The following is a 25379-nucleotide window of genomic DNA, read 5'->3' as shown; positions in this document are numbered from 1 at the left end:
ACTTCCTTTCATTCTCTTCATACTGCAAAACACGTGCTGACAGGAGTACTTGTGATCTTGACCGTCTAGTCAGGAGCTGCTCTTTTGTGTATATTATATATATAGACACTGGACAGTCTCCAATCTCATTCCAAATATCAGACTACAGCTCATTCATTGTACAGAATTTCGAAAGTTTTATCTTTGTCTTTATGACTTCAAAGGTTTCTCTATGACTCCCCCAAAAACCAGCCAAACAAAAATGAAACAAAACAAAGTTTCAACATTTCAAAAAAAAAAAAAAAAAAAGACCAGCTGATCTCTATCTATAGAGCCAGTAAATACCTTTTCCAGGTTTAGGTTTCCTTACACAGGAAAAGGAAACACGCCTTGTCTGGTAGCTCAGTTGGTTAGAGCATCTTCCTGATCAGCCAAGGCTGCAGGTTCAGTCTCCAGTCAGGGCACACACAAGAATCAACCAATGAATGAATAAATAAGTGAAACAACAAATCGATCTCTCTCTCTCTCTCTCTCTGTCTCTCTTTCTCAAATCAATAAATAACGATTTTAAAATAAATAAGTAAAAAGAAAACATATCAACCAAACAGATTAAACATAAGCTTTAAAAAAAAATCTCTTAGATTCCTTTCCAGGCAGTAATTGTGTATTACCAACAACAAGATTTCTACGGTTGCATCCTTCCCCACAATCCCAAAATTCAGTTAACTCTCCAGATACTGCAGTAAACAAGCCTGTACTAAACAGCAGCATTGCTAAGTTTAAAGTCAGTATGGTTTCCACTGCCCACAACATAACCCAGTTGTGTGAGTTTACCGTTATCCTTCTCCAATCAAATAAGAATCTATCGGGTAACACAGCTCAAGGAGAAATCAGAGGGCTGGGGAAACAGGGTGAGAATCTGCTGTAGAATGTACACTTGGCACGTTCCCAGTCTATACTCACCCACTTCGTACCCACTCCTACAAACTGGACCTCTGCCACATATATGTAAAAGAAGAGCCACAAACTCCCAGGAATTAGAGTGACTGACGTAATTACTGACTTTGTATGGGTAGTGTCAGCTGCTCTTTTGAAATGTGCCTGCTTCATCTTTCCTCAATTGCAAAGGAATGAAAATATAAAGTCACAAAGGACAACTCCATGATCCAGCTGTCTTCACCTATGACTTTCTCCTCCCCCTCCAAAATCCCACAGTTGTGGTTTTACACGGGGGAGATTTGAAGGCAGCAGAGTATGGGAGTGGGAGTCTATGTTGAATTGAAACTGTATTAACATATGCAACTCAAATGGTCATAGTCAGATATTAAGTATTTGTGTTTTCCAAACACAATTAAGTTTCAGCAGATTTAGCAATCCTACCAAAAAAAAACCTATTCACTTTGTCATGAATAAGTCCTTTTAAAACTAAATTCTGAATGGAAAACATCAGGACTGGCCAAGAGACAAAATATCAAGAAACATTTATTAGAGATTTATTTACTGTCCAGCATGAAAAGATTTGGCCATTCTCAAAGGGTTTCTTCTGGAGACTTTCAGAAGACAGGCAGGAACTGTGTTGTATATTATACACATTAATGCCAAGTCAGTCTGTAAAGTCAGATGAATTTTGTTGGACACCTCATAGCACCACAAAAACTTCGGTCTTACTAGTGGGAAAAAAAAAGGCAAATGTAAAGACTTTACATGTAAATAAAAAGTAATACCAGACTTGATTTGAACATGGTGAAATCCTCTATAACCTAACTCTTGTGCTGAAATGGTATTAATAATGACTTGGTCCAATCATCTGCCCAGTTAAAGACACAGTTGGAGTTTAAGGGAAAAATACTACAAACATACTCGGAAAGTCCCATTTTATAACTGATCATATCCCATGAGAATTCAGGCACTATCACTTAACAGACATCAGAATGAGCACACATAAATGTTAAATGTTGTGAATAGAAAAAAGTCGAAGGAAGGCACACAACACTATGTGGGAAACTGGAAAGCCACACTGTCTGACAGGAGATTCTAGGAGCTGTGATGACCGCTACATTCCATGTGCCCCCTGGAAGGGAGCAAATGGAAAAAACTCACATGCGTATGAATTAGTCCTCATGTGTTACTTTTAACCCAGTAACTTTTCAAGTTACTTTTCAAGTGTTACTTTTAATTTTTCATTAACATTAACTGTTACCTACTAAAGACACTCATGGCACTGTTGGCTCTCAAATTATTGACCTGTAGGACAAATGGAAGATGAAACAGATGGGTAAACTGTCCAATTTGAGATATACTCAATAAGCAAATTTAAAAGACAAACTCAAGATTTCATTAGAAATAGTAGTTATCTACTAAAAATAGTAGATTACATTCAAATTCTGGCAGATATGGCAGAAAAGAGATTAGAACAGCATAAATACATTGAAAATTTTCTTAGGAAGTTATTGATGACTTTTAATACAGTGTATAATATACTCTATCTGCCCTCTGTGCCCTGCCCCCACCACAGATTTATGGTAAAATGGGACAAAGTATAGTGCAGTTTAAGAACTGGAGTGACCTAGCACAATAATTGGAAACTCCAACTACAGTAAAGTGTATTGCACATGTTGACACATCCATTATCCATTCTAGTGAAAGAAGACACACTGTCTGTAATTTTAGATATGCAACCACGTATTAAATGCTGCCATCACTAAATAAAGCCAATCATCTACGTTTGCTAAATGCAGCTCTTGCTCAGCACTGGCACAGGGCTCAACAGCGAGGGGAAGAGATGAGAACAAAGGTGTGGGGGAACTCATATACTATGAGCCTGAAAGGTTATAATCTACACCTATATATTTTTTATTTTTCAGATGAATAAACTGACCCACGACACACTGGTGATAGGTGGCAGAACCGAGATGAGAAGCCAGGGTCTCAGAAGCCCAAGTCCATTTTCTCCCACTACATTCCCTAACACACATCTATGGGGACAGGCCCAGGGTTCCTGATACCCATGCCAAGTTTCTCACTAAGAAATGATTAAACATAAAGATGGGGGCAGGAGAAAGCTGCTCCATTTAAGAAAAAGGAAACCTATGAAAAACACCAAATCGGCTCCTGTTTACTTCACTAAATTTGGCCAGCTAGTGAAGAGCAAGGAAATAACTTAATTCCAAATTTCTTTAGTTTTCATTTCTATGAAATTAGTCTGACCTCGTTTTGAAATTTACTATTCTCTGCTTGTGCCCTTAAAGTGATATGCATGTACTACTAATTTTTGACTTAATGTATATAAAATTAAGTATATTGAAACTTCTACATAGGAAGCATTAAAAAAAGTTTATTACTTAACTTGATTCATTAGTTCGCCCAAATATCTATGACATGCTGCTTAATAAATCCGTACTACAAACACTAAACACTTCCAAACAAGGATCAATCCCTTAGTACCTGGCTTCCCTTTTAACAAATGAGGAGAACTATTCTTTACACGTGATAGAGCACAACAGAGGCCTTCGATCCCAGACTGGATGGAGATGGGTTCTCTCCAAATGAGTGGGTGTTGAAAGGAACGACTCCTAGTACTGCTGTGCGTTCCCCGCTGCACAATGTGCTGTAGTGGGGTTGGGCAGCAGCTGTTGCCAAAATAGGACTTATTTCCTCCAAGTGCTGCTTCAAGGTACAGAACATGAAGGTGTAAATACATCTGTCTCTTGCCATTTGTAGTTTTACTGGCCTCATGCGTGTCTCGGAGTAAGACAGATGGTCCCTGACACTGCTCAGGCATTCAGAGATATATATTTCCAAAAATGAGGGCAGATGTGAAATATGTAAATACGAGTTTTATCCCCTGAAGGTCTGAGCTGAGCCTGCCATCTCAATTTGGTTATTTAAATGTGCGATGCTAGACAACCCTTAGAAATCGCTGTGTAGAAATGTAGGGTTTTGTGCTTATTTTATGCCTTTTATAACAACATCTAGAACACAGAACAAACAAATATTGACCCAACCTAAGAAAGTATATAATTTTACTAGATAAGATATCAGGGATATAGGAAGTAGTCACAGAACTCATGTCTGCAAATGAGTACACTCTGTTCTCTTTCTACATAATCTCTCTCAAATACTTCTTATTAATTTTATTTTTAAAATTCTATGAAAGGCATTTCACAGAAGCAAAGTCATGAGTAAATTAGAATTTCTAGAATGAAAAGAGACCTGGGAAATGAGAAGCCCATTTGCTCATCACTCTGGTGACCTTGGTGTGGCAATCAAAGTTCTCAGAAAGAATAATAAAATTTAATGGAAACAATGCAAATTAGCCACAGTAATAATTTATAAAATAAGTAGAGCCTTTCAAATCTAAGAGTTTAAAATATAATAATATAAAATGTCTGGGATTTGCTTCAAATATCCGCATGTAAAAATAAAAATTCAAGGAATATATTTTGTTCTTACAAAACAAATACTACTTTTGGTAAGGCAAAAACATGTATTTCAATGTAAATGCTAAGTGTTAAAATGATAAAACCACAAATTATGTTCTGAAAACTCTATGATCAAATGTTTGGGTGAATTTATAGCAAAAGAATTACAAGGAAAGTCACAATAGCAATTTCTGAATATAATCAACAAACACATCAGAGAGTGGCTTAGGCCTATTAAAGACTTGGAATCTAGCAACAGCCAAGTTATGAATACTATGATTGAAATGTTTATAAGTCACTGTAATCTGTGTTAATAGGAAGGAAAAGAATAGTAAGAGGGGAGAAGGAAAAAGAATAGTGAGCTAAGGAGGAGAAGAAAATAGTAGGTGGGGTAAGTCTTGTGCATTAAAGCTCTCCCTCAAGTTGAGTATTCATTACAGACAGCTGTATTAAAAAAAACTAATAAAATGAGTTTAAAAACCTCTTGTTTTGATCATATACTATGGCTATATAAGAGAATATCCTTGTCTTTAGAAATGACATATTGAAATATGTAAAAATAAGGGACTACTAAGTCTGCAAATTACTCTGAAATAACTGAGGAAAAACATGGTGTGTATGTGAGTATGTAATGAGAGAATGTGAATGCTAAGGCAAAGATGTTAAACTGTTAACATTTGGGAAATCTTGGTATACAGAAATTCCTTTTACTGGTCTTATAACTTTCCTGTAATCTATGTCAAAAGTTTTGAAACTTGAAACTAAGTACTCATTGTGGGGGCAATATTAATTATTCTCTGCAAACAATATAGGAAATGCTAAAAGAATTAAAACTTGGCTAAAAGAAAATGGTTTCATAACTGAGATACAAAGTAAACGATATGACACATGTATCCTGAATACTCATTTGAAAGCATAGAACTCAAATTCATATTATTTAATTCATTGATAATTATTAAGTTATTTATAATATAAGAGAGTCTAATATACATGCGCTAAAAATCTAGGCATTGTGACCAAGCTTTTAAAAACAAAAGGATACTAGACTTATCCAAGTGATCATTTTATAAGTTACCACTATGCTGTACACCTGAAACTAATACAATATTGACTGTCAACTTAATTGAAAAATTTAAAGGAAACCCAATTGATCTAAGTTCATGAAGTATGGTAGCACAGGAAAACACCAGCTGATTCAGTTTCTACCTATCTAAGGGCAGAGAGAGAGTAGCAAGAGAGAAAGTTAAAAAAGAGTGAAAGATTTTATCTTTTTATTATGGAAAATTTTGAACGTACAAAATAAGACTCACTTTCCACCCTTCCCACAAGTATTTTGCATTAAATTCTAACATCACAGAACTTCAGTCACTACGGAGAAGCTTATTTGAAAGAGAGCTCTTTCCATTATAAAACAGCATAGCTGTTAAATGTTCAAAACAACAATCACAAACAGTAGAAACAGAACTAAAATTAAATTCAGGAACAACAATTCTTTCAAGAAGATTCACTAAAGACAGACAAAAACTCCTGAATAGATTTTGTACAAGGCTGATTTGGGACCTAAATTTGCTGTATTTTTCATTTTCTTTTCTGTCATATGCAACAAACTCAATTTTATTTCTGCGTTCAGCAATAGGATCGTTTCACACACAGGAACCTGGGGAGAGGGTCAATCTCTGTGATATGGCAAAATTTGGAGTTCAGCGGACTCGTCCCTGAGAATAAGTAATCCTCACAAAATTGCCCTCTGCAAACATTTTACCACCTAGCAAGCAATACTAAGACAGCCAGATAATTAACCCATTCCTTTTGTTGTAAAGGCCCTGAAGACTATTTGAAGCCAAGATAGGGTTTTCTCCTGACTGGCTTAATACATAATTTTAAGACAGTTGTTCCATTTCCAAGTAGGTTAAACCTCAGGCTTGCTTATTGATTAACATGGCTAATTCGCCTATAGACATATGTATTTTCTGGTACAAATGGAATTTCAAAGGTATCACACAACTCAATACCTAATGATACCTTAAACACAGCACTTTATTTTCAGGAACCAAAACAAGTGATGGTCCTGTATTTCCAACAGGTAGGAATTTATAAAATTTTTCAGTAACTAAAATATACACAAATATCTGAATTGAATTATTCTTCAAGTCTTTGAGGATGGTAATAACCAATCTTGAGTACAGTGAAAATCTTAGAACTCTGGCTTGAAAACTACCCATAAGGTCACATCACCCTGATAATAATAACATATTATTATATATACATCACATCTCCACATAGATGATTTTTTTCAAAGGACTGCAAATATGGTTGTCATCTAAAGTTCTCTTCTTAGCATTTGTGTCAGTCAAAATTTGGGAGCAGTTATAAATCCAGATCACGTCAACAAAAGAAAGAAAATGGAACTGTATTTTCAGACAAAGCCACGGGCAGCAAGAATAAGTAGACCGATCTGGTTTCTATTAGCCAATACTCATTTTCACAACTTGTCACTGCTTTGTTTGTTCTATGATGTGCATGCACATGGCTATGCATGTTTTATACTTTGTACTTAATCTTCTGCCATTAAGTCTCATATGGGCTGGAAATGAAAAACATAATCAAAACCACCCAAACAAAAAGCGTGTTTAATTTTTATGCATTCAGTCCTCTACAATGGCTATTAAGTGTCGAGCCTGAGGCCTTACCCTGTTCGTTTGGTGATGGTCCCCAATGTCATTGGCTGTTTGATTTGTGCAAGAGGCATCAACACCATCAAGCTGGGGAGCGGAGAGAGACGAGGGTTGCCAGGGTTGTTGTTGGCAAAGTTATTGTAGGAGTCTTGGCTGTTTAGTTTCCCTACAAAAAGAAAAATAAAGAAAAACATCACCAAGGAAGTTTCCTTTTCGCATCAGGTTTGCACTAACTCCACTAATCATTGAAGAAAGATATCAAAGGTAGAACTGATTCTGAAAGAATCGTGATTAAATGCTTGGGTTGGGGAGACAAAGAATACTGGTTACATGAAGTGTGACTTGATTAGAGAGACTTTAGTCTTTGGGGATGGAGGAATAGAGGCTACCAAATTGGATAGATGTTAAATAATTATACCAATAACTATTATAAAATTTAATTATAATTTTATAGTGTTATAGAGAAATACTGAGCAATTAAGGTATGAGATATGCTTTTTAAAAAATACAATAATAAAATGAAATGAAACAAATAAAATCAGATGAAACAAAAATCTCTCAAGTTTAAATGAAGGTTACCACAATCTTACAAATATGGGTTTAGGATTTTTTTCCTGACTATTTTTTTTTAAGATTTTATTTATTTATCTTTAGAGGGGAAGGGAAGGAGAGAGGGAGAGAAACATCTATGTATGGTTGCCTCTCATGTGTCCCCTGTTGGGAACTGGCCTACAACCCAGGCATGTGCCCTGAACTGGGAATCGAACTGCGGCAGTTTTGGTTTGCAGGCCCGCGCTCAATCCACTGAGCTACACCAGCCAGGGCTCCTGATTATTTTTTAACCAGTGTCCTCAAAATATTGCCTATAATGTCCATTACTCCAATACTATGATACTTGAAGCCTGAAGCAAGGCAGGATCCATGATCTCTTTCATTGTTTCCATTTAAGTGATATCCTAGCCAAACACACACAGAACTCACCAAGGATTACATTCTAAATTTCACAGCTCTTATAACCCCTGTCCAGTCACCTTTTCCCAAGGAAGAATACTGATGGGGAGGCATCTCTGTCACAGTAAATAATGGTTTTTTAGAGGGACTAAAGTTAGAAAAAAACCCTACTGAATTCCTTTTCTTTCTAAGGCCAGTGGTTTGTTGCCTTTCCGCACTGGTCCATGATACCTCACAAAACTTGCTGCTTCAGCCTATACCTTGTCATTACCCACAAACCGTCACCTGGGATTTTGATGGGGACGTCACTGGATCTGTAGACCAGTTTAGGGAATACTGGCATCCTAACAACAGTAACTCTTCCAAGCCACGAACATGGGATGTCTTTCCACTTAGATATTTTTAAATTATTTTGAATATTGTGTTGTAAATTCCAAGATACAAGTTTTACACTTACTTGGTTAAATTTATTCCTATTTTATTCTTTTTGATGCAACTGATGAACAGAAACATCTTCTTACTTTCTGTTTTCAGACTGTTCATTGCTAGTGTGGAGAAATGCAGTTAACTCTGTACATGGCTGTGGCATCCTGTCACCTCGTTTCTTAGCTCTACTGGTTTCTCGTGGGTGTTTTTTAAGGATGTCCTACAAGAGAATTTTCCTTCTTCCTCTCAGTCCAGATGCCTTCTACTTCTTTTGTGGCCTAACAGCCCTGGTTACAACTTCCACGACAATACCGAACAGAAGTGGCAAGAGCAGACTGATTCATTTTGAGTTAACTTTTGTGTATGGAGAGTGGCCTGAGTTGAGGTTCACTGCGTTCACTGCTTTGAAAATGGGTATCCACTTGTCTCATCACCATTTGTTAAAAAGACTATCCTCTCTCCATGGCATTGCCTTTTCAGCTTTGTCAAAAATCAATTGATCATGTATATGTGGGTCTATTTCTGGATTCTGTTTCATTGCTCCATGTGTGTGTCCTTGCCTTGATACCACATTTTCTTGATTACTGTGGTATTATGGTGTTTAAATAGCATTAAAATACCATAGTAATATGGTATTAAATAGCATTTTTCATGTTATTTAAATGAGTTCAATGTTTACAATCCAACAACTCTTCCATAGAGATAATATCTCACTGACCTAATGTTATTTTCACATCATTGTTTTTGATTTTTTAACCATTTTTAGTCCTTCTTTATCCCCCTGTCCCCATTGTTGCTCTTAATTTTTCATAAAAAGTATTTGTCCTAGTTATATGGTCAGCAATAAAAATGGTATTATATAAATAATAGTGACCATAAACACACACATATAGTTATTTTACTAATTTGATTTTAGAAGACAAATTTATATTTAAGAAAAAAATTACCCCAAAAGTCCTAATTAATGTTATTACTGAAAGTCATTCTGAGAGAATTTATTTATTCTCAAAATAAAATGAATTTGGTACAGATGGAGATCTTCCACCCCATGTCTAATGGGAACTTCAGAGAGAGTGTTAAACATAAGAGGGACCTTTTAAAAAATCATTACAACATAAAGGTATCCTAAGAATTAGGATAATGGCTTAACCAAATGTATCTCCTTTCTTGGACACAAACCCATAGAATTATCAGGTTAAAGATGTATAAATGTCTATTTAACCAAATAAGGAAAAAGACATTCACACAAATAAGTTATTTCTCCGTCTCCCCAATTTCCAATTCAGAATTCACATTAAAGTTAGTTGAAGCAACCCACGCCTACTGTAGGAATAATGAAGACAGCACTCAGAATATGCACAAGATGCTCCAGGGGTGTCCAGCCTTTGCCATCTCTGGGCCACACTGGAGGGACAGTTGTTTTGGGGGTCACACAGTAAATACATGGCAACAAGTAATTACAGAAAATCTCATAATGTTTTAAGTAAATTTCTGATTTTGTGCTGGGCTGCATTCATGGCCACCCTGGGCTGCATGAGGCCTGCAGGCTACAGGCTGGACACCCCCGCAGGCCATTTACTAAATTATACAATAATATCTACACTCACATAACACAGAACCTTATAGGTAATATGAAGACTGGAATCCCACTAAAATGTCTGACATTTGTAGAGGAATAACAAAATCTGTTTTATAGTCAAGTCATTCAACGTGACGGATCATAATACTCTTAAGATGAATACAGATGTACATAGTTCCAAGATTCACCATTAGACAACTATGGTAATATTTATTTACATTTGAAATCAGACCACAACATTAAATATGTCACAGGCTAATGAAATTCAAGGACTGTGTAAAACACACATTTCACAAGTAGCAGCCAAATATTTGTAAAGTATCTTAGCCCAAGATTACATGCTGTGAGCACTGCATTCTCTGTTGTCACAAAGCTTACAATCTAATATGCATGAAACAGGAATAATGAAGTTCTAATTGCTTGGTAGTGAAGAAAAGTACACGTGGGATCAATTATTTGGAAAAGAGATCATGGAGCAAACGGAACATGACCTAGGCTTTGAAAGATGGGAAAAATATGTGTAAGCGCAGAAGAGGAGAAATGTCCTGAGCATGAAGGATAGCATGAAGAGCAGAGGGCGTAGAGGGACGCCACATATGTGAGCAATAGAAAGGAATCTAACTGGAGAAGACTGAAGTGGGAGGATAAAAGGATAACAGATTTAGGAAAACCTTTCAACTAAGGCAGGAGAGTAAAAACTTAGGTAAGTTCTTCAGCAAGGGAACAGTAAAATCTTGAGATCGTTGAACTTTAGAGATAGCATGAGTGGTCTACAAAAATGAAGTGACTCACTGAGAAGCTCCATATCTTGTGGTTTGGTTAGCCATGACTGATCTCTCACTGGCTCGCCAGGATAAAGGACAACCTCAGAAAGGCATGAGAGGGACATCAGACTTAACCCACTCAGCCTGCTATTGGACTGCCAATCAACGCCGAAGTATTTATGGGATTTTATGCATGGTATATGTGCTTATGATGCAGCTGCTGTAATTCAGCCCATTGGAAAGAGTAAAGTAAGTAGGGTAGATTTTATATTGCTAAGAACAGAGGTAGTGTCTGTCTTATACAGTAGTCTTCTTTATCCGAGGGGGATGCATTTCAGGACCCCCTGTGGATGCCTGAAACTTCAAGTAGTACCAAACCCTACATATGTCTTTCCCTACACATACATACCAATGATAAAGCTTAATTTATAAATTAAGCAGTTAAGAAATTAACATTAATAATAAAATATAATAAAATTTATGTGATGTGGTCTCTCTTATTGTACTTTATGTACAGCATGGATATGCTGGACAAAGAACTTATTCACGACCTAGGCAGGACAAAACAGGACAGTGTGAGATTTCATCACACTGTCAGAATGTGCACAATTCAAATCATGTGATTTGTTTATTTCTGCAACATCCCACATTTGGACCACAGCCGACTGCAGATAAGAGAAACTGCGGAAAGCAAACTGAAGGTAAGGAGGGACCACTGTATTTTATTAGATATGGCAAGCAGTTTATAAAAACAGCTTTAATGGAAGGATAAATGTGTTAATAAAAATAGTCAATGATGACAAGGTCCTGGAAGCAAATTCAGAGAGAATTCTACCTAACTCTGCTAACCTTCAACAGGTAGTTTCAGTGAAGAGGTAAAAAACTCAGATGGAAAGGGAAAAATGAAAAAAGCACTGATAAAAATGGTAAAGGTGATGGATATAGAACACCGAGTTAAAAACTTTGTGGCTGAAAAGAAGACATTAACAAGATGAGACACTGTACCAGGCAAAGGTTTCATTCAACATTCATTTTCATGTCACACTTGTTACGCCTATTTGTATAAGGCCCTGTTCTGGTCCCCAACATTTAAGGGACTCCTACTGTGTTCATAACATAATAGGACAGAAAGATTTATAAAGAAAATATTTTAAATAGAAGAAAATATGTTAATAATCTGCAAATGGTCTCAAGAACAAAAAGGAAGAAGACACTTAAAAAGGACAGTAAGAGGAGACTTCCACCAAGATGGAGGCGTAGGTGGAAGCACTTCGCCTTCTCACACAACCAAGTTTAAAAACAACAAAGTTTTAGCAACAAAAACACAGCCAAACCACAAAAAATTGAACTATACGGAAGTCTGACAACAACAAGCCCTTAACCCAAACTGGTAAGAGGGGCAGAGCCAGCAGCAGAGCAGGGTCGGGCAGGAAAGATCCACCAGACCGACCCGGGCCTGCTACCCAGGTATGCCAGCAGCTGTGGGCGGATTCCAGGTGTGGAGAAGTGGGCAGACCCACTGAGGGCAGACCGTGGTCACACATTCACGCACAGATAAACTGATGAAGAAGCCAGCAGTGGTGAGACGAACCTCGCAGGCCCCAGTGGTGGAAAGCGGCAGAGAGAACCGCCATTGTCCCTCTCTGACAACCCCCCCCCACATACAGCATCACAAACCAGTGACCTGGGTGGCCCCGCCCTGGTGAACACCTAAGGCTCAGTTCCTCATACCTAACAGGCATGAACAGATCAAAACATGGCTCAAGAACAACTCAGAACCCCAGAGCCGATAAATCTAAGTGATGAAGAAATAGCCCAACTTTCAGATGCACAGTTCAAAATGCTGGTGATCAGGATGCTCACAGAACTGGTTGATTTTAGTCACAAATTAGAGGAACATATGGAAGCTAAACTAACTGAAATGAAGGGAAATACACAGGAAACCAATAGTAATGGAAAGGAAACTGGGACTCAAATCAAAGGAGTGGACCAGAAGGAGGAAAAAAATGAACAAACAGAAAAGAATGAAGAAACAAGAATTCAAAAAAATGAGGAGAGGCTTAGGACCCTTCAGGACATCTTTAAACGTTCCAACATTCGAATTATAGGGGTACCAGAAGGGGAAGAGGAACAGCCACGAGTGGAACACTTATTTGAACAAATAATAAAGGAGAATTTCCCCAATCTGGAAAAGGAAATAGACTTCCAGGAAATCCAGGAAGCTCAGACAGTCCCAAAGAAGTTGGACCCAAGAAGGAACACACCAAGGCATATCATCATTACATTAGCCAAGATTAAAATGAAGGAGAGAATCCTAGAACCAGCAAGAGCTAAGGGGACAGTCACCTACAAAGGAGTTCCCATCAGACTGTCAGCGGATTTCTCAAAAGAGACCTTACAGGCAAGAAGGGGCCGGAAAGAGGTATTCCAAGTCATGAAATCCAAAGACCTACATCCAAGATTGATCTATCCAGCAAAGCTTTCATTTAGAATGGAAGGACAGATAAAGTGCTTCTCAGATAAGATCAAATTCCAGGAGTTCATCATCACCAAGCCCTTATTATATGAAATGTTAAAGGGACTTATATAAGAAAAAGAAGATAAAAAATATGAATAGTGAAAGGACAGCAAACTCACAGTTATTAAGAACCACACCTAAAACAAAAGCAAACTAAGAGGACAGCTAAATCAGGAGCAGAACCATCGAAATGAAGATCATATGGAGGGTTAGCAACAGGGGAGTGGGAGGAGGAGAAGGGGGGAGAAGGTACAGAAAATAAATTGCATAGACGGTAGGTAGAAAATAGATAGGGAGAGGGCAAGAATAGTAGGGAAAATATAGAATCTAAAGAACTTGAGACACGTGGTCATAAACTAAAGGGGGGGAATGGTGGGGGAGGGGTGTGCAGGGTGGAGGGGAATGAAGGGGGGAAATAGAACAACTGTAATGGCATAATTAATAAAATATATTAAAAAATAAAAAATAAAAAGGACAGTAAGTTACACAAATTTTGAGCACAGAGGAACTTGTATATTCTTAATTTTACTTTTTTTTGGTTAAAGATTTTTATTTATTTATTTTTAGAAGGGAAGGGAAGGCGAGAGGGAGAGAAATATCAATGTATGGTTGCCTCTGGTGAGTCCCCTGCTGGGAACTGGCCTGCAACCCAGGCATGTGCCCTGACTGGGAATGGAACTGCGATCATTTGGTTCGCAGGCCCGCACTCAACCCACTGAGCTACACCAGCCAGGGCCTAATTTTACTTTTCTAATAGGAAATTAGAGGATAAGATGAGAGATATGTGGACAATTACATCAGGAGTGGGGAGAATCAGGGAAGCAGCTTAGACAAGAAGCCTAATTAGCTGATGCATAATAATCTACATGTACAAAAATACATTAAAGAACATCAAATTTAAAGATGAAGTTCATACTCAATAAATCAAATACACAAAACAGTATAATGATCTTTTCTTCTTTTTTGAATTGCTCAAAGTCTTTGGCTAAAAATTATTTTTCACTATCTCTTGTATCAAGGATTTCCTTTGAAAATGTGGCTAGAATCTATTAAACCTCTAGAATTATCCTCCACAAAAACTGGAGACTCCTCCAGAGTAGGGGCAGCATCTTCAACTAATCACTGACAGCTCAATAAAGGTTTGCTGAATCAATGAAGGATCTGTTTCCATATCCAAGAAGTACAGGAAAATTTAGCCCTATGAACTAGAGAAAATAAGTTAATTTTGCAGGGGACTCAGACCACTTCAGAAGACAGCCAGATGCTGGAGTCCATGGTTTTCACTACTCTGCTTAGTCTCATACTGAGTAGGCCAGGAGCCTAGACTTCCATAATTTTAAGAATAGATTTCAGACACTTCCTTATGGTTATATAAAGGCTAAATTTCCAAGCCAGAATTTTTCATTAAAGTCTTAATATAATGAAGTTCAGCAGGAAGAAACTTGGAGTGTCCCAAGTCTTGCATGTGATTAAGTCTGTCCGTCTGTTTTATGCTTCAATTTCCCTTTGGACGGAGAGAGATAATACCACCGTTTCTTTGCTGCACCTCTCAGGCATACATCCAGTAGTAACAGTAAAATTAAACAGTTAAATATAACTTTCATTAACTGTTCTCTATTAGGCTTTTTAAAAATTGTATAAAAATTGTATAAATACCCTGAAAACAGCAGAGGTTAGTTAACTATAGCTTTAACAATGTGACTCAGAAAACTTTAAAATATATACACTATTTCACACCCCATTGTATTTTCAAATACCAGCTAGGACGAAACCTGTAAGTGACAAATGCTATGAGAATGGATATTCTCACAGTATTTCTGGCACATCCAAACAGAGGAAGTACCAAAAATCTCATGAGAAAATAAGCCCTTCTAAGACTCTCATCCCAGTTTTTTGGGCTTCCTCTATACAGATAAACTTCCATAAGCCTTCAGGCTTTCAGGTCTTTATCCAAATCCACTAGGGCTTTGATCCTTGAGAGGTTTACCAAGCCCCCGAGATAGACGGAGTTCTTTGGGGGGGGGGGGGGGGAATACCAAGTCCCAGTACAATGGTTTCTTAGTAAATTAAAGCAGCAGTTCTATTTAGGAATAAAAAATCATTTAAAAGTCAAAATTTATAAAGCATCTCTTGATGTTGAAAGCTAGGATACTCTATTTTCAGTTGTTTGTTTACATTAGTATTGTTTTTCATGTTACAGCAAAGCACTAAACCAGAACAGTTCACATTGGGGTTTGACCACTGACTTTCTGTATTTACTTGAACAAGACTGCATTTTTGAAAAACGAATTAGGAAGCAACCTCACGCGCTTTTTAAAAAAAATTATTTTTCTGCCTCTTAGATCAAGAATGCTGCAGATACCCTCTACATTAGGGGAAAGAAACTCTACCTTCGAATTAGTACAGAGTACCACTATCTGTGTGTGAGGTGGCCTCAGTATAATCTTTTCACTAAAAGTGTAACTCCAAAATGCTATCTTATCATTTACCTATTGCCCCAAGGCATGTTTTCCAAGACATTCTGTACATAAAAACAGGGAGGAAAATGGATTAAGGTGAGGATAAAAGTAAAGAGAGAAAATAACAATGGGCTTTGTTGCTGCACCGGAGGGACAGCTTGTCAGGCCAGCGCTGCAGAGAAGCATATTCCCAAACCAGCCATCATTAACGGACTCACTTCCACAGGAAAAAAAAAAAAAAAAGGCAGAGTCTGAAAACTCCGGACAAAAGAAATCCCTGCAGACAAAGTAAAAACAAATTAAAAGACCTATTATAAAACACAGATGCTACAAGGAAAATAAACTTTCTAAGATTTACTGAGCTCTGACAAACTTGAACATTTGTGGAAAAGACATCAGCAACAACTCCCAGGTAATGTGGCTGCAGAGCAAGACTCCTTTCTATTTTATCTGCGCCCTCTCTCTCCGCAGAAGCTGCCAGGCTGGTATTCTTAGCTTCTGAATGCGGGGATGTGAGAACATGCGAACGTGGCACGTGGCCAGCTGCAAGACTTTTCTGAAGGCTGCAAGACTTTTCTGAAGCCTGCAAGATCCTGAAATTGTTGACCATTTCAGATTAGGCTAAATATTAAAGGAAGAGGAAAAATAAGAAATATAATTATATGCCTCATTCCCTGTCTTCTCCTTAAAATAACCTCCCTATCCTACCAAATGATGAGCAAAAGGCAATAAAAGCAGTTAGTATAGCATTAAGTAATCAAGGGATCATAGTTGTAGACCAAGAAAGTACCTTAAAAAGTATCATATCAGTGAGAAAGAAAACATTAATAGGTTTCTAGAGGCACAAGCTACAGATTGTTGCTAATGGGGGTAAAAGTAAGATTCTAGTAACAGAAGGTGCAAGAAATTAAGAACAACAATAAAATAAAATAGACAAAATGGCATGTTTGGAGGAGAAAGGAGCATTGTCCTCTGTGGTCACTGGAGATGCAGGGATAAATATAAAAATGGCAAAGATTCACATGTAAAAAAACAAAAGGCCCTGAGGCAGTGCTGACAGTGCCCTGTAGGACAGCCACGTTATTAGCAGGTGTGCACTGTCGTCTCACTTTTTTGATCCTTATCACGGGCACAGACCTTACACCCTCGGGCACTCCATTTTCACGGAAGTTTACAATAGCGACCACCCTATGTTATACATCAAACTCCCACAATGGTATCATGTTCTGTTCACAATCACCTCTCCCTAACACTCATCCACAAGATCCATTCTTGTTCCAGGAATTAAGCTTCCCAGGGTCCGAAGGCTGCTAATATTTTGAATTCTGAAATTTTGAAATTGGATTAACAAGGCACACTGAAAGCCAATGTGGATGTGACACCTGGTACTCCTGAGAAGATCCTTCTACAGTAAGAGCCCCAGCCCCAAATATCGTGCTGTTGTCTTCCTTCCCACAGTTTCCCAACTCCAAGCTCTCTGTGTGATATCTATTCCTGACATACTGCTCCCAAATAAAACCCCGGGCAAAAAGTTCACAAGGGGCTTTTCTTGTGCTTTTTGCTTTTCACAGAAGACTGAAACTTTGGGTCTACTTTTAATATCCTGCTGTGGAATTGACAAGGATAAAAATACAAAATATACCTGTGACTTTAAGCTAACTGTAGAGCTGAAAAGCTCCCAGCACCTTGACTCTGTAAAAAAAGAGTACAGTGGTAGCTGGTTTTGAACCAATCAGTAGAAATACGGGCTCTGAAAAGTTAAAAACACTGCTTAGCTCTTGCTTGCCCATCTAATTTAACATTAAGGCTTTCTCATCCACTCAATAATTATTTAATCAAAACCACATAAAATCCTTTCAGAAAATATAAAAAGTATCCTGAGCAAATGGGAATTTCCTGAATGTGGGATGTTTGGGTTGGGATGGGAGTCTCTATTTCTCTTTTTCTGTATTCCCCCACCCCTTTTCTAGATGAGAATGAGAAGCTTCCCAGCGGCAGTTCCAGGACATTCACCCTCCTTTTTGACCTTTTCTCAGGCATATTCCAGGATAATCTGTAATCTACTCAAGTAGGAAAAGGAAACAGCAGCGCCCTGGTGAGAAATAGTGCCTTCTGACCCACATACCAAACTGGGCGGAAGCAATGCTTGTTCACAAGAGCCGAGCAAGTAGAACATGCAATTAAAAGAAAATGAATAATACATACTTCTTCAGTAAGACTGTTAATACAACAACCAAACAGTTTAGGTGACAGAGTTCAAGATGCAAAGAATTCAAGGACAATTCTGACTAGACATTGACTTGTTTCTCCCTGTAAACGTTTTGGGGAGTGCTAAACGATGAAGTAAAGATACTGCAAAACTTTATGCATTTCAAGCAAAAACACTTGTTGCTTTTTCACATAAACAATTCGTGGCACCATAGATGTTACTATAGGTACTTCGGGGGGAAGAGTGGGAAGGTAGGGAGATAAATATCCTACAAAACTGACCTGAAAACAAACAAATCCTTCCTTCCTTTCCTCTTTTTTTTTTCTTTGCAAGATTAGGCTGGAGGTTTTAAATAAGATTGTCATCACTTCGTCCACAACATACAGACTAGCCTGTATGGAACTTTGCACTAGTGCTTACTTACTAAATGTCAGTAGAATGAAAACTTCTGCAAAGCTGACACTGCATTAATTATTAAATAATTATGTGTAATTGTTTATACTTATGCAAATATTTATGTGTACATTTTTAAATAAACCATTTGCTAGGTGGTTTCCCTTTTCTAGACTGAATACATTTTATCAGTTAATTATTACCTTAACGTGCTCACAACTATTGAATGTAAATTTGGATTATTTTTCCTTCCTTAAATCTAAAATAAAGTCATTAAATTTAGAAACTTTATACATAAGAATGAAAAGCGGAAAGGATCTAATTGTTGCTAAAGCTATAGTAAAGAATATCTACACAATTCCAAAAAGATACTGAAGCAGGATTAGAACTTTACATCCCAAGGATTAGCGTTTGGGATGTGAAAATAAGCTGAGAAAGGGAGATGGAAGCAAGAGTGAGAAACAATGTTTATAAGGTGCCAAGAATACAATGGGGGGGGGGGAGAAATATGCCCAAAAGGTTCCAAAGATTACAAGGTGTTCGGAGACAGGTGATGAAATATACTGTAGGAAACTCTTGTGGCTGCACTGACTCTCCATTGCATTTGTGGCACAATTTAGTCTTGATCACACAGCCAACCCAAATGTATCACATGAATGAATAAAATCTCCCCTAAGTGGGAAGTTCATTACCTGAGTTTACATTTCTTAGAGAACTCCAAGATTTGGAATAAAGGAAATTAAAAGTGCTGGTGCTCTTAATATGTAAGAAGTGTTTGCAGTTTTTAGTTCATTTTAAACATTAGGATTACAGTTTGCTACTCTTTCAAACAATAAAAAAATCAAACAAAACCATATATAGACTATATTTAACAACAGAGGGAACAAAGCAAACTGTATAAATTAGAAGAACAAAAGGAAACATTCTTGGGACTTTTACTTTAAAATTAATTATTCCTAAATCTAACATACTTATATATCCTCAAAATTTCCCTCTCTTCTGAATCGAGCTCAAACAGATTTTAGGGACTAAGTGCTCAGAAGTGAAGGCATTTACCTAAGTGAAAAATTCCCAGAATTAAAAACTCCATAATCTAGCATCTCTTAGAAAACATTTGGGATTAAATGAACTACCCAAAGTATAAATAAATCCTCGTTGCAATTCCTTTTTGAAATACCCTACACCCAGCTCTCCCATCCTTATCTACAATGAATTTTGTATCATGTCAACAGAACAAACAGAAGCACTTCACTGTTAGAGAAAAAAATATATAGAAACTTATCTATATCACTCAATAAATACATTATTACTTATACTGTTAAGTGTATAAAATGTGAAAGAACTGTTGGTTCTGAAATAAAAGCATACACTTTGTTAAATATTAAACAAACTGCAAGATTTAAGGTATAATTTCTTAGACTCAGAGGACTCATATTTATTTAACATTTGCAGAACTTCTTTTCCAAATACATTAAACATTGCATAGTTAAGGAAAAAATAAATATTAAAATCAAAGTATTTTCTGTTGAATAAAACTATAGCAGTAAAACGTAAGTAACTTTACTGAAGATGCTCTTCTCCCCACAACTCCTGCCTCCTCCCCGCCCCCACCTCATGGAAGCCTTCCTTCTTTTCCCCGTGACTCTTAAGGCCATTTTCTGGCTCCATTTCAGCATCATGACTCAGGTCATGAGAAGTGTCAAAGATGCACTTCCTTCAGATGGGAAAGAGCAGCAGATTTTAACAACCGTATAAAAATGGGAGTACAGTGCAAAAGGGCCAAATCAGCATTTCTGATAGCAGGGAAGATAAAACCGTTTATATTCACATGTACTTTATTTCCAGCTTAGTTTTCAAAAATCTGTGAAAGAAACTTGTGCACCAAAAAAAGAAAGAGACAGAGAAAGAAGTCAAAGTACATCATGAGTAAGTAATAAGTCCATGTTTTCTACACTGATTTTCCAAAAGCAAAACCATGAATTTACCTATGTACATAAAACTGCTTTGATAGAAAGTTCCTGAGAGTGAGAACCACAAAAAGGAGTGATACCATGATCACACCTGAGAAGTGTTGACTCTGCTTCCCTGACTCTAAATCCTCTGCTTAAGCAGAAACACTTCTTAATCATCTGGTTCTTGGCCAGAAAACCATATTCACATATCAGTATTATTGTTTCACATTTTCTCTTGCCCATGATTTTTATCAAATGTGGATACATTTCAATAAACTCCAAAACCAGACACACGTGAAATATTATTAAACAGTTATTAAGCACCCCCTACTAGAAAAGGTTCCCAACACTGAGAAGTGAAATGGCCTGTCTCTCCTGAAGCTTCCAGCAACAACAGTGCCCACATTAATCCATTCTACCTGTCCCGAAATAGTTTCACTTGTGTGCCTCATTCTAACTTCAATGTTCTCACCTGCAAAAACACACCATCCAATGTTAATAATGTTTTCAATGAACCTTAAATCCTTTTCCTTTTCTCAACCTCCTCCAAACTCTAAAAGTCACTGTATGCTAAACCCCTACTATGCTAAGACCTGTAATACTTTCTCAGTGTGTATAACCCCAGCACAGCCCTCACCCCATTTTCCTTACCTTTTGTAGTTTACAAATGATGGGCTGACTGTCATATTTTTTATTTCTTGCTCAGAGTTTTTAAGTTCAAGACTACTCATGGCTGCTACTCTCCAGTCTCATTATTTCTAAATCTGCTTATTTGGGTTGTTGAGACGCTGGTCATAACATGTTCTAAGAAGCCTAATTACTACTCTCCTCTCTCTTTCCAATTTTTCTAAAACAAATTTTGAAAACAAAATATTTCAATGGAACCTAATCAAAACTTTCCTACTTCCTCCCTGGAAAAATAAGGCCACAGTAACATGCAAATAGATAAACCAAATACTCATGTTATTCTAATCACTAAACTAAAATAACTTCTTCAACTCCTTGAAAACTAACTTCTAAGTTCATTACCACAAAGTCTCCACCACCCAACACTGCCTCTTACAGGGAAACTGACCGGTTGAAGGGAAAAATGAAATACAAATTGTACTGATTGAGGTACCCTAATAAAATTGCTAGTTGGGATGACCATCTCATGCTCAAAGAGCTTCCAATCAGTTGGAAGGTTTGCTGGTTAGCTGAATAAAAATAAAATCATAAAATAACTTAAAAAGTAACAAAATTTAAAAATCAAGTAAAAATAAGAATGATCAGCCCAGGATTCCCAGACATTCAGATTAATAATTTGGTTTAATCAGTCTAAGATTGGGCCTAGATATCAGTACTTTTCGAATTTAGGTAAATTATAATTTCAAGTGAGAAGAATTACTCTTACACGAAAGATAATGCTCACACACACACAAACCTGTAAAACAGGTTAATACAAACATCAAAATATGCTTCAAAAATTATACCTCTTAGATAAACTACATTATGTCTGTCATATAAAAAAAAGAATGTAATAATAAAAGAAACATTCAGAGTAGAAAATATTAAAAACATGCTGCCAAAATAAAAATGCAGTAAGAAGGTTAAAGATAAACCGGGGCCACTCATAAAGTGAAACAGACAGATAGAGCAAGAGAAAACAAAAAGAAAGCTAGCATTCAATGTTAGAAGATCGTTTTCCAACTTAACATAATTTCCAGAAATGAGAGGGAAGGAAAAAAAAACCATCAAGGAAGATGCTCTGAAGAATTGAAAGAAGCAGTTTCTGGGGAGTGACCCCTAAGCATAGGGCGGGGTGGGCAGCAGGGTGCCACTTGTCATTATAAATCTGTAGTATTATTAGTCTTTTATAACAAGTGCATGTGTTTCTTTGATAAAAATTATATTAAATAGGTAAACAAAAGCAATAAAACTCTAATAAATGTTAACAGAAAAGAGAAGCAGAGATTAACTATAAATCCTAAGAAGGTCTCAATTGTGGAGTTTAATCACTCTGGTCCCATAAAGTGAAGAAGTTAGTTCCTTGAAAATCAACATAGAGAACCAAAGAAGGGAATTTTTAGAACATGCAGACACCACTTACTTAATTACTCAACTAAAAACTTTGCTTCTGTTCAACCACGTAAATTTATTCATAGGACCTAAGTATCTAGATTAAGTGCTAAAAATAGATATTAATTGACAGTAATACAGAGTTGGGCAAAAGTAGATTTACAATTAGGGGTACAGAAAGCAGAGAGTTTATTCTTGTATTATTATTTCTTAATTTTTGTATTACAACTGTAAACCTACTTTTGCCTACCCCTGAATAGTTCAAAAGTCAAATTTTCTAAACAGACTTTGAAGAATAAATCACAAAAAAACATAATAAGAAGGAAGCTGGGTAATTATAAGATCTCATAAGACATCAACATCCATAGCACATACCAGGTTCATGCCAGGGTTGCCATGATTACAATCATAAGAAAGTTTAGAAAAGATCGCCCTCTAGAGGCATGTCTCATTAACCATTTAAAATCAAGACCAATGAGTTCTTATTTTAAATGAAACCTTGACTTGATGATTTGGCAATGTAAAAAAGTATAAAGAAAATAGAAATTTCAGACTAGCTTCCATTGCTAACTACCTTATCTGGCATTTATTTTAAGTAAAAACTTAAAAAGAGGGAAAGAAAATGTGGACTATTCCAAATAAAATAGACAAAAAGATAAAATACTCAGCTGGACTATAATCAAAAATTTAGAGACAATATAAGAATTATTAAAGATACTCAAAGGTGATGTTATTTTCCTTACAAACTATGCTATCTGAACTGTCTTCTCCATTTTTCTATGAACCTAAAACTGCTCTATAAAATAGTCTATTAACATTATGCTATTTTTATTTAATAGATTTTTTTTCAATTAGTGCTTCTTAAATGAAAGCACCTTGTTTCAGGTCTCTTGTTTCTATCCACTTTCCAAAAAAATCTCATCTGCTCAACAATAGGAAGTGACATAAAAATATTTAAACATTTACAATTTTGGTGTACAATACATGCAAAAATTTGCATAAAGTTATAGCAACATTTTAAAGGATGGTAAAAGAATTTATAAGAAAACAAATTCACTGGGAAAAATTTATTAGACTTGAAAACAACCAATTAAAAACAAAACTTCATCTGAGCTGAAACAATCAAGTACAGTAACCAGTAAAAACCCAGATACTAAACTACGATACTGTCTAACAAAATATTTTTATCCATTTAACATGTACATAATATACAGTATGTTATATATTATATTACACATGTATATGCTATGTGTATAGTATTCTGTGTGTTCTATGACGCATAAAGTTTAAAGCAGAGGTACAGGGCACATGATTGATTTTTCTTGGCAAAAAATTAAAACACAGAAATGGAAACTTCAATGCACAGGTAAACAGGAAACTTCAGGGCACAGGTAAACAGTGATGTGGAAAGAGAAGTCAAGAAACACCACACATTTATTGATTGCCTTAAGTAGGTGAAACCATATAAGGCTGAATGTGTGATTGCTTTGTATTTACTATTGTGATGTGGTCTGCATCAAGAAAACTACCAATCCACAAAAGTAATTACAACAAACCATCAAATAAAGGCTATCAAAAGAGTTTGAGTGGTAAAAAAAAAAAAAAAAAAGCATCATCCAGATGCTAAAAAAAAAAGTAATGCTACCAGTTATTTAAAAGCATTAGTAGTAAAACATGGAGGCTTCCAGTGTAAGAAAGTCTCTTCCATTTGGAAGAAGTGGAACCTGGACATCAAGTGTCAGAAGCTGTGACTCAATGATGGCTCCTTTCCTGAGGACCAGTAAATTAATGGGAAAGGAAACACTTCCAGGACTCTGGAGAACTGCAGAAATGAACCCAAATTCCCTCTGTTAAGTCACTGGAAATAGCAAAAGAAAATAAAATCCCTTATAAGCCCTGCCACATAGTAAATGCCATATTCTTAAATCTAAACCAAAAAACTAATTTTCAAACTAAAGAAATGCAAAGAGTCAAGAATAGATGGATTAAGTTATAAGACTACATTTCCTGATCTACGGACTTAAAATCAGATGAAAAAATTCTATTACCATCACCTTTCAGTTTTGTCTTGGTATCTTCATTTCAGAAACAACGTCAACTTAACAATACTAAGTCCAAAAGACTAAAAAGCATGTACACAATAAGGTTGCAATTACATTTTTCATTCACTCATTAGTCAGTGAATTATCCATTTATTTGATTTTCTGGATAAGAGGCACGCTATAAAAATATGAAAAAAATTGTTCAATCCCTTACATCTCAAAGATGAACAAGATTACTAATAATACTAATCACAGCAGCTAATCTTTTACTGAGTATTTGACATGTGCAAAACACTATTCCAAGTGCTTTGATCCGAACAGTAACTCTCTAAGGCAGGTAATATTATTTTCCTCATTTTACAAAAAGAAAATTAAGGCGCAGGCAGACTAAGTAATTTGTCTAAGACCGAAGAGTTGGGAAGTCATGGAACACAGGTAGTCAGACTCCTGGTCACCCACGCAAGTTACAGCTTGGTAGTAGAGAGCATCAAAAATAAGGATCAACTACGTGAAGTCTGACACTGCATGTTAAGAGGAAGAAAGAGCATCATAAGCTAAACTGAGCTTGAAAGATGCATTCAGTGTTTATCTGAAGAAACGAAAGGAAAGCAATTCCCGTACAGTAACAAGGTGTTGAAGCTGGAAAGCAGGGACAAGTAATTAAATTTGCTCAGGGCAGAAATAATAATGGAAAAAAGGGTTTCTTCATTCAGGCAAAGTTTACTAACAGGTACATGAATGCCTATTCTCCTCCCAGAGGACCATTTTCCCACCTTTACCTTTCTCCTTAAAGCTCCTGATACCTACAACCATCCTCGTGTCTTATACCCGTGAGAAAACAGAAGCAATCTCCTCTTTTCCCTCTGACTCCTCCCCACCTTTCTGTCCGGCTTTGTATAAGTGCTCCTTGAAAGACGTGTCAGTGCTGGTCACCAATTCCTATCTTCTGGGTC

The 25379-nt window shown here is 36.6% G+C and overlaps 1 protein-coding gene across 10 annotated transcripts in view; it reads right to left on the bottom strand.

Annotated features, from left to right (window-relative positions):
• BCAS3 (BCAS3 microtubule associated cell migration factor) overlaps window positions 1–25379 on the bottom strand; it is a 493516-nt gene that overhangs the window by 297516 nt on the left and 170621 nt on the right. For all 10 annotated transcript variants that reach the window (XM_053655011.1, XM_053655008.1, XM_053655033.1 and 7 more), the window contains exon 16: window positions 7091–7241. In XM_053655011.1, coding sequence (XP_053510986.1) covers window positions 7091–7241 — 151 coding nt within the window. The remainder of the gene's footprint in view (window positions 1–7090; window positions 7242–25379) is intronic.

This window comes from Artibeus jamaicensis, unplaced genomic scaffold (assembly GCF_021234435.1).
Source record: "Artibeus jamaicensis isolate MK-2021 breed Jamaican fruit bat unplaced genomic scaffold, CSHL_Jam_final contig_1998, whole genome shotgun sequence".
Taxonomy (NCBI): domain Eukaryota; kingdom Metazoa; phylum Chordata; class Mammalia; order Chiroptera; family Phyllostomidae; genus Artibeus; species Artibeus jamaicensis.
Note: the sequence above shows the minus strand (reverse complement) of the source record. Positions and strands in the feature narration are given on the sequence as shown.